This window comes from Rana temporaria, chromosome 5 (assembly GCF_905171775.1).
Source record: "Rana temporaria chromosome 5, aRanTem1.1, whole genome shotgun sequence".
NCBI lineage: Eukaryota > Metazoa > Chordata > Amphibia > Anura > Ranidae > Rana > Rana temporaria.
In genome coordinates this window covers 210,958,746-210,977,128 of record NC_053493.1, presented here as the reverse complement: position 1 = coordinate 210,977,128, position 18,383 = coordinate 210,958,746, and the positions used below count along the sequence as shown (strand labels likewise).

At 46.7% G+C, this 18,383-nt stretch overlaps 1 protein-coding gene across 1 annotated transcript in view; it reads left to right on the top strand.

Annotated features, from left to right (window-relative positions):
• Positions 1-18,383, top strand: part of LPCAT1 (lysophosphatidylcholine acyltransferase 1) — a 243,208-nt gene that overhangs the window by 187,775 nt on the left and 37,050 nt on the right. Inside the window, exons 10-11 of the mRNA XM_040353529.1 lie at positions 10,365-10,490; positions 15,269-15,422. Of these exons, the coding sequence (XP_040209463.1) occupies positions 10,365-10,490; positions 15,269-15,422 (280 nt within the window). The remainder of the gene's footprint in view (positions 1-10,364; positions 10,491-15,268; positions 15,423-18,383) is intronic.

Here is an 18,383-nt window from a genome sequence, read left to right as displayed (position 1 = left end):
TAGCCGAGTCAATGGATGGAAGTAGTGATGACTGTGTGAACACATGGTCTATTCGTGAGTATGTTTTATGGACCTGCAAATAATGGGTGTAATCTCTAGTCATAGGGGTGAGGTCTCTCCAGATATCTATGAGATCATGGGAGTGTAATATGCGAGCTAGTTTGCAACCCTGTCTAGGGACATGGTTCAAGATTGGTTTATGTGCATTGGTTCTATCAAGGGCTTGGTCTAAGGGCACATTACTATCTCCCCCTATGATAACATGACCCAACACGTGTGCATCAGTACTGTGAGCATTGTCTCATTTAACTTGGCCCACATTGGGTGCATAGTATGAAATGAGGGTGATGGCGTGATCGTTGATTTTCCTCACCACCATGATATATCGCCACTCTTTGTCCTTTATTACCGTGGTAGGAGTGAATGGGACTTTTTTTAGCTATACATATCGCTACACCGCATTTCTTATCCGGGCCATTAGATAAGTAGAATGTAGGATATCTAGCATTTAAGTATTTGGGGGCTAAAATGCGAGAGAAATAAGTTTCTTGAAGGAGTAAGGTGTCTATACCCAATTTGTGATATGTCTGGAAAGCCATTGTGCGTTTTGTAGGGGAATTAAGGCCCTGAACGTTGCAAGTTAAAATTTGAATTATAGAGCTAAGAGTACTTAACATCAGGTTTGGCAGACTGTACTCGCCTGTTATCGATGTCCATGATCAGCTCCGAGGGTCTGGTTTCTTGACTGAAAGCTTTCGGCTCTGGGAGCAGTGGTGCACATGAAAGAAAAGACATAATTAAGAAAAAAGAAAAACTAGAATTAGTACTGAAATGTGGTACACTGGACCAACGCGTACCAGCAGACCCAAAACAAAAAAGAAAAAAACCATAGCAGCTGACTTATTGGTAAATGAAACACAGAGGTCCGGGAAATCAAAGTTTCCATCTGGTAGTGCGAGTCCACCGGGCAAGGACAAGCTCACTAACGAGTGGCATGCGTTTCCGCCCCATCCCTTTCCTTTTAAAGGATAATAAGGAAGTTGGGGAGAACCGCTAGAACTATTGGAACAGATAACATAATGCGATAAACATGGGGAAGAGCCAGCATTAACCTAACAAGCAATTCCCACAGCTACATTTTCTTTCCCATAGTATGAAGCTCCTTCCCTCAATATAAAAGAGCCCCCCTCCCCCCAGGACTGAGGTAACCGCTTTGGGGGTATGCACCACTGTGAACATAGGACGAGAAAAAAAAATACTTTTAAAAATTAAAAATGCAACACCGTGAACATAAGAAAAATGTTAACACCAGGGCTTGTCCCAAACCACTTAAAGGCCTTTTTCAGGCAATTGGCGATTATAATGATCACCGAGTGGGTGTCCCTCTCGTATCACAATTATTGTGGTCATCCATAGGGTCCCGCGAGGGGGGGGGGGGGAAGTCTCTTGGAAGAAGATCGCTGCTGCTGATCCCACAAGGGTGAAAGTGGATGGCCTCCAGCTTGTTGTGCTTTGGGGGGGAGATTCCCTGGAGATCACACCCAGGCTCAAGAGGACTTCCTCTCCATCCGGAAAGTTGGCAAAGGAGCCCTTATAGGTGAATGACAAGCGAAATGGAAACGACCAATGATATTTAATTTGGCAGGTGGTAAGCTGAGTCAGTAACGGTTTCAGCGCGCGTCTCTTTTGTATCGCCACTGGAGAAATATCCGCAAATATTTGTATGGTGGTTCCCAGGAGGGTGATATCACTCCTGGGGCAAGCCGTGGACATTATTTTTTCCTTAATTCTGTAGAAATGTGGGTCAACTATGACATCTCTAGGTAGACTGTCTTGTCTAGGAGCCGTCAAGGCGCGATGCACTCGATCGATTTCCAAATGGTGTAGCGATATGTCTGGTATTGGGTCCTGCATCAGAATGTGTACAGCATTCTCCAGGTCAGTCACCTCTTCTGGCAGACCGCGTATTCTAAAATTATACCGCCTGGACCTATTTTCCTGATCTTCAATTTTGGCATTTGCCTGGTCCAGTGTGTCTTGTAGAGAGGAGATCATGGTAGAATTTTGATTAACCCTCCTCACTGTGCCACCCATCTTAGATTCAATGGTGTCCAGCCGTTCACCAATACAATTGAAATCTTGCTTCATTTCAGCAGTGATAGAAAGTCATGCTTTTGATAGCTCCTGCTGGAGTAGAGCTGAAAAGCAAGCCAGCAGCACAGAGTCTCCAGAACAAGAGGTTGTAGGTGGAGGGGGTGATCACTCCCTGTGCTGTTCTGGCTTAAAGCAATCTCAGCCATTTCAGCCATATTCATATCCATAGATGAGGCTGGGGAATGAGCATAGTCCAAACTCTCCCCCTGATGCACCAGGGAGGGAGAGAACCGTAGGGACTCGCCCCTCTGTGGCTGAATCATGCTGTCCTGTGACTGGGAGTAGAAGGGATCCTGCACCCGGTCAGTTGCGAGGTCTACTGAGCTACATGGGGAGATGTCTGCATGTGCAGGGGAAGCCGAGCCACGCTCCGTTGCATGGTGCGATCCCCGGGCTATCCGCGGTGTTTACGGTGCCCCAGATGCTAAATATATCTGTGAAAGTCCGGCGGTGTGCGGAGCAGGTCAGATCATGTCCGCTCCCGTGCCTGCACGCATGCGCACTCATAAAAATATACTTTTATTTATTTTTTGCCAATTAGGTGTGGCTATTTATTGGATTATACGTTTTCTTACAAGATGTCAGTTTGTGTCTTTTATTTGTTATTTTCCCAATTATACATAATTATGGGTTTATGCATTTCCCATCTATGTATAAACAGCATATGATTTTTTCTGATTGTGCTGTTGTCTGAAACATTTGTACTTTGTTATGTTGATATTGAAACTATATATTGGTTTTATTTTTTTCTGTGTGTTGAAAGAATGGGTCACCAGTTAAACTCGGCTGCATGTTTTTAATAAGTGCAGGAGGATTTAAGGGGCTGCAGCTTCAGGTGTGGCATGCGAGTAAGCATCTTTGGTGTAAAATGCGTTAACATCTTCTCCCGTTTTGTCTTGCTGTGATGTGAATCTTTTATCACTATATAATAAAGGAACTGGCCTTCATGTGCACCTGTGTGTGTGGTCATCCACTTTGTTCCCTTAAAGCTAACTTTGAAGTGTACTGAAGAAGTACACATAGCAGGCTGACAATACGGCTGCTAATTGCAAGGAAGTGGCTTACCATTGTTAGCCTGAAATGGTAAGTGCTGTTATCTGAAGAATCTCTAGGTAAGAATCCATAAAAATAGTTTGCTTAGGAAAACTCTATATAGTACAGTGAGCCATAATGCAAAACCATACTGAAAAATGTTATGGACTTAAACACACTTTAACCACTTGAGCTCCGATAAGTTTTACTCCCTTCAGGACCATGGAGTTTTTTTGCCATTTAGCACTACGCTACTTTAACTAGCAATTACACAGTCATGCAACACTGTATTTAAATAAAATGTATATAGTCTTTTCACACAAATAGAGCTTTCTATTGGTGGTATTTGATCATCGCTCGGCTTTTTATTTTTTATTATATAAATGTAAAAAGACAAAAATGTTGTTATAAATTTTAGACTAAAATGTATTTTGCTACATATCTTTGGTAAAAGAATTTCAAATATGTGTATATTTGGTTTGTGCCAAAGTTAAAGCATCTAAAAACTATGGTGCAATATGATAGTCCTAGACAACTAGGTGTAATATGCTAATAATATACACTGTCACTGTACTAATGACACTGGCTGGGAAGGTGCTAACTTTTTGGGTGATCAAGAGGTGTGTGTTGCTTTTTACCAAATATATATATATTTTTTTTATTTTTTATCCCAGACTGTTCCCTCTGTACAGAGCCCTGTGTTGATTGTCAACACAGGGCTCTGGGCTTTGATTGGAAACAGCTGACCAGCAGGTCCTGGCCACATGGAAGTAAGCCATGACCTACAGGTACGGGTACCTTTTTTTTTTTTTATGGTGCCTGTACGAGCCACTCTGCCACAGTATACATACTGTGGCGGGTCAGCACGTGTTAGACTGAATTTAAAGTTTCTAACAAAGAGGACAAATAGTCCTTTCATTTAAAAAGTGTTTACTACCGTGTGGTATTGACAGAAGTTGCAAGGAAATTGGGACTTCTCTTAAGAGATTGTTCTTTCTGCTCCCACCTTTTTTGGTGCAGGCCAGGTATGCATGCAGGTGCAAATGAATTAAACCTCTTAAAACTCCCTTTTCCTGTTCCAATCCAAGGATGGTAATAATTTGAGATTTTCCTAGCTTGTGACGGAAAATATTGATTATATGAAGACAGGAGGCGAGTATCTTATGCATTATCTTTCCTTTATTAATGCTCACAGCAGAATGTATTTCTAAAACCTTCAGTGTAAAAAACTTTAAACAACTACCACCCCCAGCAGTCCATATAGTCACTAACCACGCCCCAACGGGGACCTCCATAAAAGGGGACTGCTTGTGGTGGTTCCTCCTCTTTCTTTATGCGACGCTTACTTGAAGTAGAAACGGCACCAAACGGAGTATAGAAGTGTAGTCTTGGAGTCTAGACCGGCCGGTCGACGTCCAGCAGCTTCTAGGAAGGGAAGCCAACTCTCAACCGTGACCCAACAGGGGCCCAGGAACGATCGATCCCAACGGGGGTCTCAACATGGCTGTGCCTCAGCAATCGGACGGGATTCCATCATCCTTTAAACTGGATAATCCGTCTGAAAGACGCAGTTTGGCGTTCAATAACCTGTGAAGAAGAAAAACAATCGTAACAGGGAGGGTAGGGAGGGAAGATACTCGCCTCCTGTCTTCATATAATCAATATTTTCCGTCACAAGCTAGGAAAATCTCAAATTATATATCAGACAGGAGGCTCATATCTTATGCAAGTTCAAAGCCATTGTAACAAGCATAAAACAACACAGTATATGGTAACTTTAAGAGAGGATTGACCTAGAGATGTGGTCCCGAGGTCTGAAATAGAATTGGCGGAACGTGGTCTCCGAAACCAGTCCGCTGCTCTCAATAAATCGAAGAGAGAGCCTCCTGAGACGAGCACCTTGGTGGCCATGGCACCCCTGGTGGAGTGGGCCCCGAAAAGGGTGACGTCGATCCCCGCCATGTCCATGGCGGTTCTAACCCATCGCGCCAGAGAGGCGGACGAGACGGGAAGATGGGGTTTAACATAGGACAGAAGGAGCTGGGAAGAGCCCGCGGAACGCAGAGGTCTGGGATTCGTATGTCTGTAGACAACGAACGACACAGAGAAGCGGATGATCCGGAAAGGAGGGGTAAAAAACCGAGGTGATGCCGGTTTTTGTCCTGCGTACAATAGAAAATTCAACTCCCTGTGGCGAGAATTGTCGCCTGGAAATGTCCAGAGCTCTAACGTCGGACACTCTCTTGACGGAAATCAGACAAAGTAGGACCGTCAGTTTTATGGATAAGAGTTTAAGAGAGAGATCTGTGTTGTCCCCCCAATTGGCGAACATATCAAGCACCTTGGAAACATCCCAGGTCGCTTGGTATCTAGGCCTAGGGGGACGTTGAAATTTTGCACCTCTTAAAAGACGACACACTAGCAGGTGTCTGCCAATTGGCAAAGAATCTACAGGGCAGTGATAGGCCGAAATAGCTGATCGGTAGATGTTAATAGAGCTGTACGAGCTACCGGATTCAAACGAGTCCGCCAGATAGTTGACCACTAGTGATATAGGGGCTTGAACGGGATCAACCTGTCGTTGATCACACCAACGAACCCATCGTCTCCAGGCTGATCGATATGCTGATCTAGTCCCGGGGGCCCAGGCCAGGGCGAGGAGATTCTGAGCTGACTCTGAAAGTACTCTATTAGGGGTTGGGATCCCGAGACTAACCACGCGAGGAGTGGAAGGTTGCCCTCCTGAACCAGGGGATGAGGATCCCCGCTCGGACTGGTGAGGAGGTGAGGGAATTGTGGGAGTAATCTGGGAGAATCCACAGACATTGCTAGTAACAGTGGGAACCATGGTTGGGTCGGCCACCATGGCGTAATCGGCACCACAGTTGCTCCCAGGTTGTTTATCCTTAGGAGGAGTCTGGAGATTATCTGGAAAGGGGGAAAAGCGTAGTGTTTTCCCTCCGGCCAGGGTTGGCGGAGAGCGTCCACTGCATAAGCCTCAGGGTCCGGCCTCCAGCTGAAGAAGCGAGGCAGTTGGCGGTTGAGTCGGGAGGCGAAGAGATCGAAGGATAGCGGACCCCAAAGCTTTTGCAAGAGGAGAAATATTGATCGATCCAGTCTCCAGTCGCTGGAATCTCGAAGATATCGAGAGTTCCAGTCGGCCACTGAGTTGAGGATTCCCGGGATGTACTCCGCTATAGGAGTAATGCCGTGGGCTAGACAAAAGTGCCAGAAATCTTTCGCGATATACGCCAAAGTTTTGGATTTGGTGCCTCCCAGGCGGTTGACATACTGCACTGCTGCCACATTGTCCATGCGAAAAAGAATACAGCATGCGGGAGAATGAGGCATGAAGCTCTTGACAGCGAACAGGGCTGCTAATAGCTCCAGTGCGTTGATATGGAGGGATGTCTCTGCTGGGGACCAAGTCCCCCCTGTGGAAGCTACGCCGCACCGGGCGCCCCAGCCCAAGCGACTGGCGTCCGACTCTATGACGACGTCCGGGCTGGGATTGAAGATAGTTCTGCCGTTCCACTCGACAGCATGGTGTAGCCACCATCTCAGTTCCTCGGTGGTTTCTTGGCATAGAGGGATCTCGTCTGAATATTTGAGGCCTTGCCTCAGATGCATGATTTTGAGCCTCTGAAGGGCTCTGTAATGCAGGGGGGCCGGAAATATGGCCTGGACAGAGGCAGCCAGCAGGCCCACCAGACGAGCCAGAGTACGTAGGGAAAGGTATCCCCTGCGTAGTGCTGATCGAATCTCTTTGCGGATAAGCGCAAGTTTGGTCTTGGGGAGGCTGAGGGTAGATTGGACGGTGTCCACTGTAAACCCTAAAAATTGTTGGGATGGGATTAGAACTGACTTGTCGTGATTGATTATGAAGCCCAGTTTCTGTATAAGGGATATAGTCCATGACATGTGGAGAAGGGCTTGGGACTTGGAATAGGCCATGATGAGGATGTCGTCCAGATAAATAATCAGTCGCACTCCTCTGCTCCTTAGAGCTGCCACCACTGGTTTCATAATTTTGGTGAAACACCATGGGGCGGACGATAGGCCGAAGGGAAGGCAAGTAAATTGCCACATCTTGCCCTTCCACGGGAAACGCAGCAGGTGCTGGGAGTCCGGATGTATGGGGACCGTAAGGTATGCGTCTTTGAGATCTACTTTCACGAGCCAGTCTCTGGGTTGGAGAAGATCCCGAAGGAAGTGAATTCCTTCCATCTTGAAATGCCGGTACTGGACGTATTGATTCAAGCCCCTGAGGTTGATCACTGGGCGATAGCCTCCCCCTTTTTTGTGTACTAGGAATAGGTTGCTCATGAAACCTGGGGAAGAAGGGTCCACTTCTACAATGGACTGCTTGGTAAGCAGGTCCCGAACCTCCTTGTCTATAAGAAGACTGTTTCGTTTTGCAAATTGAATGGGGGGGGGGATTATATTGAGAAGCGGGGGGGTAAGTATGTCTATCACGAACCCCTCTACGGAATTTAAAATCCACACGTCTGCCGTAATCGCAGACCAGGCGTGGGTAAAATATCTCAGACGACCCCCCACCGGAATGTGATCGAGTGTGGTGTAAGGTATACTCACCAGTATGAGGTCTGGATCGAGGGTAGCCGCGTCCCCCGCGTCCGCGCCAGGGTCTGCCTCTGGGAGGAAAAAAGGGTGCCGGTTGAGCCACCGGGGCGGAGTAGGATGGAGCCTGATATTGATATTGGGCAGAGGTTCTACCCTGTGGCCTATAAAAGGTGGAGCGGCCGGCAGAACGGCCTCTACTTCTGCCGGCCCTGTTAAAAACCTTACTGGTTCCGGTTCTTCTTAAGGAATTTTGGGCTTTGTCTAGGCTGGTAAACAAGCCCACAAACTTATTGATATCCTTAATGACCATGTCCCCGAAGAGCATGCCCTCAGCCGATGGGCCGGGTTCGGATTCTGCCAGATGTGAGAGCTGGGGATCTAGGCGCATGAGGATTGATCTGCGCCGTTCTACAGAGCATGCCGTGTTGGCGGTGCCCGCTAGGCATAGGGCTCTTTGCGCCCAACCTCTCAGTTGTGGTAGATCAACTGGCTGCCCTGAAGCTGCTGCTTGCTCGGACAGGTTGAGGATTTTCGTCAGTGGGCCCATAAGGTCCAGGACGCGGTCTTGTATTGACCGGAAGGACCTCTCAATGCCTTTCTTTTGAAATTTACCCGTCTTTAGGAGGTATTTTGTAAGGACCGGGTCTACCTCCGGAGTGGCTACCACCTTTTTAGGTATCGAGGGTCTGGGGCATTCGGCCCTCAGTTTGTTGCGGGCAGTTCTGTCCAGGGACTTCCTGGCCCACAGTTCTACATATTGTGCCACGTGTGGCAGGGGTGTCCATTCCCCGGAACGCGGGTGAGTAATTGCGTCCGGGTGGAAGAATGGTTCTCCCAGGGCGTCCAGGAGGACCTCGTCCTGCGTGGCAGGATTGGCGGCTGTGTCAGTTGCCGTAGCCCCAGCATCTCCAATAACTGATTGGGCATCTGATACATCCGATCCCTCGGAAGGATCGGCCGAATCCTCCGCAGAGGAATCCTCGTAAGAATCCGGCTTAGCCCTTCTAGTGGCTCTATACCCCTTTTGTTGAGTCTCCCTGGGGTCCAGGGGTCGAGAAGTTTCAGATAGATGCTGGGGATGGTAGACCGTGGTGGGGGCTACCTGTTGCACACTATTTTCTTCCCCTGCCGGGGAGTCAAGCACCACCAGGGTGTGTTTTTTCTTTTATGTAAGGCTTTACCCTTTTTAAAAGGTGGTTCACCGCTCTGGGGCGGTGGTGGAGGGTTAATAGCGGGCTGCAAAGCCCAAGCGGATGGGGCAGTGGAAGCCAGGGCCGCTTGAATGGACATTTGGATAATGTCCTGCAGTTGAGAGGCACTTAGGGTATGGGAAGTGCCAGTGGGAGCAGTATCTCCATTGAGGGTTTGAGGGTTGGTGTCTGACATGTCAGCGCTAATGAGTGGCACAGTATGTATTACTACTGCTACAGTAAGGACAGTGCAGGGCTCTCTGGGACAGAAGTCCGTTAGCTGTTGCACACTATACCCCTATGTATATATGCCTCAAGCAGGGTGTATATAGCAGGGGCCAGGCGTGAGGTAAGGAATAGTACCTGTAATAAGTAATCTAGTATATTGTTAAATGCGGCTCTCAGGCTCCAACCTGTCCTCCCTTCCGTAGGCGCCGAATGGCGACGGAGGGGAGGGGAGCCTGAACTCTCCCAGCGGCCCGGGAACGAAGTCTCGCGAGACTACGGCCGCTGGGCGCTGATTGGTCGAGCGATCGAGAAGTGAAGCTCCGCCCCCCGTACGCGCGCGCTATGCAGAAGAAGCTGAGGGAGACGTGACCTCCCTCAGCATGGCGGCGATAGGCAATACAACACGCTGGTTGTGAGGGAACAGCCAGCGGTGGGGACAGTAATGAGGAGGGAGGGAGGGGCTCCCGAGCAACGGAAACAGCGCGATTAGGACGGGGAGAAGAGAAATACTGTCAGAGACAAAGGTATATTGAGTAACTAGTAAATGGATAGAAATAGGAAAAAATCTCACAATGAGAGGGAATATAAATGAAAGGAATCGCTCTGTAAGAAGCGATAGCAAAGACAAAAAGGAATGAAACAGGGAGGAAGGATCCCTGTATATCCCTAAGTAAAACAACACTGCTTAATAGAATGACAATACTGCTTAATAGAATGAGGTACTTATCTGATCCTGTGAGCAGAAAGAAAGAGGAGGAACCACCACAAGCAGTCCCCTTTTATGGAGGTCCCCGTTGGGACGTGGTTAGTGACTATATGGACTGCTGGGGGTGGTAGTTGTTTAAAGTTTTTTACACTGAAGGTTTTAGAAATACATTCTGCTGTGAGCATTAATAAAGGAAAGATAATGCATAAGATATGAGCCTCCTGTCTGATATATAATCGAGATCAACAAACCCTAATGAAACTTCTTGGGTTGGTGTTTATTTTTATAATGTATAATTTTATAATGTTTATTTGAAGTTTTGTTTTGCCTAAATAGGTTTTGATTACACTATTGCAATAAGAAGTGCCATCAGCAGGTGGTGCTCAGACTGCATCAAGGATGAAATGTTACACTTCACTGACATTTGTTTTTTTTCTCTTTTATGTTTACATTTAATTTTTCTCTTAAAGAGCATTGGATGTGTCTGTCACAGACTACACATTTGAAGACTGTCAGCTGGCATTAGCAGAGGGCCAGCTTCGTCTCCCATCAGATACTTCTCTCTTGGAGTTTGCAAGACTTGTAAGAAGTCTGGGGTAGGTAACATGTACATTCTGGAATGTCCATTTATATCTGTTGGGAGATGATCTTTCACTGAATTGCTCATTTTTATAATTCAAGGACAGATGCTGTCATCTATGAAAAAATACTGATTTTGTTGGATCTCTTTTCATTATAGCCAACTGCGCCAGATATGTCCTTGTAGTTATTGGTACACACATACTATACTATGTCAATGACCTCTTATTTTTCCCTCTATTTGAAGGTGATATTACTTAATTCATTAGCAGAATAATAAAAGCTGAAATCTAGGCAAATGGTATACCTGAAATGCTGCTGTCATGGACCTTGAGATATTAAAGTGTTTCTACTTGACATCTGTTACACAGGAGAGGGACATTCAATGCAAGGCTTTTGAAATGCTAAGTGGAACCAGCTTGCGAAATACCTTTTATTGTGTTCTGCAGGTTAAGAGCGGGTGTCGGAGTCAGTCCGTCTAGCTAGAACCGGGTTATTGTGTACATTGATTACCCCCTGGGGCTTCTGTCTCAATACACAAGTCTTTCTATCCAAGCTATTGGACCAATCCCTGTTGACAATTTCAAGTCCTCATTTGCATGGTCAAGGGGGACCTGAGTGAAGACTGCATATACTTTACAATTGACCAATAGGAAAGCGGTTGTTGGGAGTGGGATGTTCCAAATTCTGTATAAAAGTGTGCTGTGTAATTGAAAATAAAGAGTCCTGTTGGAACTTACATACAGCCTGCCTGGTGTTTGTTCTTAATGGGTCCGAATGGCACATAGCTGTAATTCGGATCCCGGAACCTTGGATGACTGGACCATCAGACGTTGCAATCTGCAAGCTGACTCACTGGTAGCAGAGGAGTGTCGGGAGAGCAGGACCTGGGCGAGGAAGGATCTCGTCACATTGGTTGGCAGCGGTGGGATTTGCTCTCCAGTTACTGGGACAACTCCAAACCACCACCATGAATGACCAGCTATGCAGCCTGGAGGAGAACCATGCTAAAAGACTTGCTTGAGAGCCGTGGAGGGACCGGTGGGAAGAACAAGGCCACCCTGATCATTGCGCTAGCCGAGATGGATCAGAGGGATGGTGATGCAGGACCCCGGTCAGTTGAAGACTTGTTCCAGCAGCGAGTTCAACAGCGGTTGGCATTATATGGTGCGAACCCATCAGAGACCGCCATACAGAATACCATTAGAGACCTCCAGCGGCAGGATGAGAGAGAACGAGAGCGACAACAGAGAGAACGAGAGCGGCAACAGGAGCTGAGAATTGCAGAAATGCGGCGATCGGTGACAACGCCTAAAGAAGCAGCACCAAATGAAAGAAGAGGAGAGGTACAGATATCAGTAACCATGGAAGAGGAATTCAGAAGGAGGTTGCGAGAGAAGCAGATACAGCGCAGAGGACCAGTATCAGAGGAGGTCCTGCTTGGATGGTCTGATTCGATCCGCTGCGAACTCTGGAAAGAAGCGCTAGCCCGCGAGCAGCGACACCAGGGAAAAGCTCTCCCCTCCATCCATGTAAGGTACTGGTCACAGTATGAAGTACGGATGCTGTTATTGGGGGAACAACCAAAGCAGGAGTGGACAGCAGAGTTAAGCAGGCTGATCCGGGAAGAGATGCGGTTGGACGAGAGCTACAGAGCCCTCCGGTGGTATGTAGTCCAAGAGTGCCCGTGGTCAGCGGATGACAGCCCCACGGAAGGCTTTGACTATGATGGCCTGGGATTGTTGTATTGGAGGATGTCCAGGGATCCCAACTTTGGGAGCGATCGGGAGTGGCGTTGGGAGGAAATAATGGAGCACAGAGAGCGAAGACTGAATGTCCCGGAAGTGCACTGGTTACAGGAAGATTTGGAATTCCTGGCCGCTCAGGAATGGGAACTGGAAATCGCCTACAAACAGCTGCTAGACTCCGCTCAGCAGCAGGGTGAGGTTCCCTTTACCTGGGACTATGAGGAAATATCAGCTGACAGTGATGAAATCCTGGCTGATGAATCAGCAGTGGAAAATCGGGAGCTTGCCATTCCCAAAGCTGAAGTGCTGACCGCAGGGCCGAGCTCTGCTAACCTCTGCTCAGTGCCCATAGCATCTTCTGGGTTCCATGGACAGGAGATGGTGAACCTCTATCCCCAGACACCAGTTGTAGAGACAGGGGATTTGATAGACTTTTCTGCTGAGGAAGAACAACCTGGGGAGCCTCCAACAGAAGAGCTGGTATCAGGGCCAAACTTCACTGTGCTCTGCCCAGCACCAAGTACAGTATTTGTGGAGTTACAAGGAACTTCCCCAGCTGAAGCGCTGGTCACCGGACAGAGGGATCAAGACCTCTGCCCCACCCCTGTGGCAGTTCCGGAGGCTCAGGGTGAGAAGATGGCGATCACTCCCCAGCCACAGATTACAGAGTGTATGGACTGTTCAGAGGATGTTATGGATTATGCACCCCCAGCAGAAGTGCTGGCAACAGGGCAGAATGCTAGCCATCTCTGCCCAGTACTGGGACCAACTGTGGAGTTCCAGGGAGCCGGGGCGGTTGGCCCCCCTCCCCAGCAACAAGCTGAGGTGGTAAAGCTCGTACTCCCAGCTGAATCACTGGCAGCAGGACAGGATGCTACTGGCGGCTGCACCCCACTACAGCTTGAGCGGATATCGGTGGATGGGACTGTGGTCTCCACTCACAGCAACCCAGCGGAAGAGCTGGCAACAGAGCAGAGTGCCCCAGGCCTCTGCTCTCAACTAACAGGAGAGGGGGTTCCTGTGGTAGTGGATGGGACTCCGATCTCCATGGACACAACCCCAGAACATGGTGCGGCACTGAGACAGGAGGATGTCGGCTTTGCTTTGCAAGCACTGGGGGATTTTTACCTAGCATCAGTGGATGGGACTGCAGTCTCCACTGGTATACCCCAGGAATGGTGGCCAGTTGGCCCAGATTACCAACGGCATGATGAACTGAGCCCAGCCACCCTGTCTTCTCTCCAGCGGCTGAAAGGACTCCAGGGAGAAGGGCCAGTCCAGGCCTCTCCCCAGCGGCAGGCGTGTTCTCTGAGAGAGGCAGAGATTGGCTGGGTGAGTAATGCTCTGTTTGGGACAAGTTATCTGGGGTACTGGGGGGGTACCGGAATTGGGGTCTCTCCCAGTGTTAGTCTCCTGCCAAAGGGGGTGATGTGTGACAGACCTAGCCGGGACAGGGGCTTTTGGAGAGGACTGAATGTGAGCCTCTTGCCGTCCGATTATGGGCCAGGACCTCAAAACAGGAAGGCAGATGGGTCATCCCAGCAGACAGTCCTGGAACTTTAAGACTATTTTTCCAACATCCTCGAGTTGACCCGTTTGGGTCCCACTGCGGCTGTTGGACTGTTTCCCAGGGGAAGTAATGTCATGGACCTTGAGATATTAAAGTGTTTCTACTTGACATCTGTTACACAGGAGAGGGACATTCAATGCAAGGCTTTTGAAATGCTAAGTGGAACCAGCTTGCGAAATACCTTTTATTGTGTTCTGCAGGTTAAGAGCGGGTGTCGGAGTCAGTCCGTCTAGCTAGAACCGGGTTATTGTGTACATTGATTACCCCCTGGGGCTTCTGTCTCAATACACAAGTCTTTCTATCCAAGCTATTGGACCAATCCCTGTTGACAATTTCAAGTCCTCATTTGCATGGTCAAGGGGGACCTGAGTGAAGACTGCATATACTTTACAATTGACCAATAGGAAAGCGGTTGTTGGGAGTGGGATGTTCCAAATTCTGTATAAAAGTGTGCTGTGTAATTGAAAATAAAGAGTCCTGTTGGAACTTACATACAGCCTGCCTGGTGTTTGTTCTTAATGGGTCCGAATGGCACATAGCTGTAATTCGGATCCCGGAACCTTGGATGACTGGACCATCAGACGTTGCAATCTGCAAGCTGACTCACTGGTAGCAGAGGAGTGTCGGGAGAGCAGGACCTGGGCGAGGAAGGATCTCGTCACAGCTGCTATTTTAGCTGTGAAAGGATATATAACTTTGTTCAGCCCTACCATACATCTACAGTCCGGTCGGTGACTTCACTTTTCTCTACTACTTTTCTTGGTCACCTCTCTTCACTCCAGCCTTTGGTTGGACAATGAAGCAGCAGCAAACATACTGATGAGGTTACTTTCTTACGAAATGGTGTGTAAAGTACATTGAAGGAGTTTCATTCTTGCAGAACTGCATTAAATTTTGTTTTTAAATCTGCCTGGAGTTCAGCTTTTATTGACAGACCCATTCATTATTATGTCGCCAAACATAAGTAGTAAAACACAGGACCATACGTTACAGCATTGTTTCTCCGCACTGGCGGTAAAGCGTTGTCTAGCTTCATAAAGTCACCTTTTATGTGCTGTATGGAAACCCATGGAGGACTTTTATTTTTTGTTCAACCAGCAGGTTGAATGGAAAAATAAGACTCGATTCCCCCATCCACACATTCAATGTGGATGGGGGAATCCTCCCCACTGAGCCTTTGTATTCTAAGAGCGGCGAGACATCCCATCCATCTGGTTACAGTAATAAGTGCTGCCGGCTATAGCTGACGTGCAGATCGAGAGGACATTTTCTAACAGGGCATTTCTACAGAAGCCAATCAGTAGATCGACTTCTGCACAATCACCTTCCCAAACACAGTTGCAAATTCAGCCGGTCCCTACAGAACCTTCTTAATTTTGATCTATGTATGACTGCCTTAAAATTTGAGTTTTAACCCTATTTAAATTGTACTTTTCTAAATATGCTTTGCTTATTTAATGATGTGTTTTGTTCACAGGTTAAAGCCAGAAAAGCTTGAAAAAGAGCTGAAACAATTCTCAGAAAGTGCCAAGAAAAGGAAAGGAGAGAAGATAAACCTAAAGGAGTTTGCAGAGTACCTGTCTGTTCCAGTAACGGAGAAATTAGAGGACCTATTTGCCTTATTTGATGAAGTAAGTACTTTCCTCATCTTCAAAAATGTTTTTTTTAAATTAACAGGGCTGGTTTATTAGTCGGTAATCTAAATCTGTAATATTTATATGATGCAGTTTTTAAATAAAGAAAATTTAACTTTTTAAGCAAGATAATCTGGAAGTTCTTTATGACTGTACAAACGGAAATAGTACCCTTAATCAGAAGCATGTAGAACAAAGATGCCTGTAAATCGATGAGACTTGCAAGCAAGAAAGGTAGGGTCTGAGCAGGAACAGCCAGAGGTGATTGTTCCATCCCCAAAGACTCTACAAAGATGAGGCTTTCAGACCCCAATTATAAATGCCAGGAATCGTAAGCACAAAATGGTGGGGAAAAAAAACATGAGTTGTCATGTGTGCTGCAGGAGAGGTAATGCTGAGTCCTTCTCTGTGTGCGGGTAAAGTCCAGCCTGGATCTAAGTAACTTTTGGAGAATGCCATTGTAATGTCATCAGCCAGCATCCACCCATCTAAAGTTATAGTAAAACTTGCCATCACACCATAGTCAAAGAAGTTGTCCTTCCCCTATGACGTTAGGGGGCCTCAAACAATTCATGTATACGGTCTTGGTGGAGTGAAAACCCACTACCCACCTTTTCATTCAATAGCACAAACAGCCCAGTGATAGTAAAGTGTACTGCAGTAAGCACCACCCAGACACACAACACAGGAAAGAACCGCAGACCACTTCAAACCCCCTAAAAGGGTTAAGGGGAGAGGCGGGTGTATACTAATCACATCCTGAGTGATGAGTGAAGGGTACCTTTTTGCAGTTGCAGTCCACCTTATGCCAGAGCGGGCCACTGTCTGCGTGGAGGGACAATATGACAGAGCAAGAGGTCATATGTGTCCCTGTCTACCATAAATGTGATAAGGCGGCGCCACCTAAATAATTGTGTATTCAAAGTGCAGCTGCCCCCTTGAGGTGTAAAACACACTACAAATGTGAATAGTGTAAATCTATCAATTAATAATCCTTTAGTAAAAATATACAAATCATATATTCACAATAATAACCGTGTTTAAATCTTCCATCAAACATAAAAATACATATTCTTCTAATTCATTGCTAGTCGATATCCATATTATCCCAGACATCGTCTCTTTAAATACTCTTGTGTGATGAAATCCTATAAACATGATCCACCAGGTGCAGAAGAAATGCACACCCACCAACTGTATATGGCCCTACAGGACCTCACTCGCTTTTCAAATGAATGTAGATACAGAAGTGGGATAAATCCACAATCACCAGGAATTCCAGCCCCGATATCCTCTCCATAGCATATAAAAACTCGGTCACATTTATATGGTGTTTTAAGCAGCACCAGCATGTACATAGACTGCATGTACAGTAAATATCTTATAAACTTGCCTATAGGTAAAAGTTAGAGACAGGAGTTTTCTCCCACTTTAAAGAGCAAGCCGGTAGGACAGTCTTAAAGCTTCACTTCAGGCACAAAACCTTTTTAAATATAATTTTCACTAGCTATGTAAAGGATATACATCCACTTTGTGTGCATTAAAGGGTCACTAAAGGAATTTTTTTTTTTTTAGCTAAATAGCTTCCTTTACCTTACGGCAGTCCTGGTTTTATGTCCTCATTGTTCGTTTTTGCTTTGATGTTGCTGTAAATCCTCTCTGTTCTGGACACTTCCTGGTTGTCTGTTTCCTGATCACCACAGTACTGGGAGCTTTCTCTCTGTGGTGACTGTGTGTAAAACGAAACTGGATTGGTGCTGAGGAGTTTTAGACAAAGTATCACTGCCCTCTATTGGCTCTCTGTACATCAGAGAACCAGGAAACAACAGCAACAACTAAACTAAACTGCAGGCACATTATATGATTGTTTGTTTTTTATTTTTTTAAATCATTTTTAAAAGGAATCCGTTAACTATTATGTCTCTATACCCTGTAAACAGTAATTTCAGCTAAAACATTTTTTTTCCTTTAGTGACCCTTTAACTACTTGCCGACCGCGCACCGTCATTATACGGCGGCAAGTCGGCTCTCCTGGGCGAGAGCCCGTAGCTATACGGTGGCTCTTTGAGCGGCCACTAAGGGCGCGTGCGCGCCGCCCCCGACTCCCGTGCGTGTGCCCGGCGGGCTCGATCGCCGCCGGGCACCCGCGACTGCTCATTACAGAGCGGGGAACGGGAGCTGTGTGTGTAAACACACAGCTCCCGGTCCTGTCAGGGGGGGAAATGCTGATCTTCTGTTCATACAACGTATGAACAGAGGATCAGTGTTTCCCCTAGTGAGGCCATCCCCCCACAGTAAGAACACACCCAGGGACATACTTAACCCCTTCCCCGCCCCCTAGTGTTAACCCCTTCACTGCCAGTGGCATTTTTATAGTAATCCAATGCATTTTTATAGCACTGATCGCTATCAAAATGCCAATGGTCCCAAAAATGTGTCAAAAGTGTCCGCCATAATGTCGCAGTACCGAAAAAAAACCGCTGATCGCCGCCATTACTAGTAAAAAAAATATATTAATAAAAATGCCATAAAAATACCCCCTATTTTGTAAACGCTATAACTTTTGCGCAAACCAATTAATAAACGCTTATTGTGATTTTTTTTTTTTCTTACGAAAAATATGTAGAAGAATACGTGTCGGCCTAAACTGAGGAAAAAAATGTTTTTTTATATATTTTTGGGGGATATGTATTACAGCAAAAAGTAAAAAATATTCATTTTTTTCTAAATTGTCGCTCTATTTTTGTTTATAGCGCAAAAAAATAAAAACCGCAGAGGTGATCAAATGCCACCAAAAGAAAGCTCTATTTGTGGGAAAAAAAGGACGCCAATTTTGTTTGTGAGCCACGTCGCACGGCCACGCAATTGTCAGTTAAAGCGGCGCAGTCCCGAATCGCAAAAAGTGCTCTGGTCTTTGGGCAGCAATATGGTCCGGGGGTTAAGTGGTTAAAAGCAAAC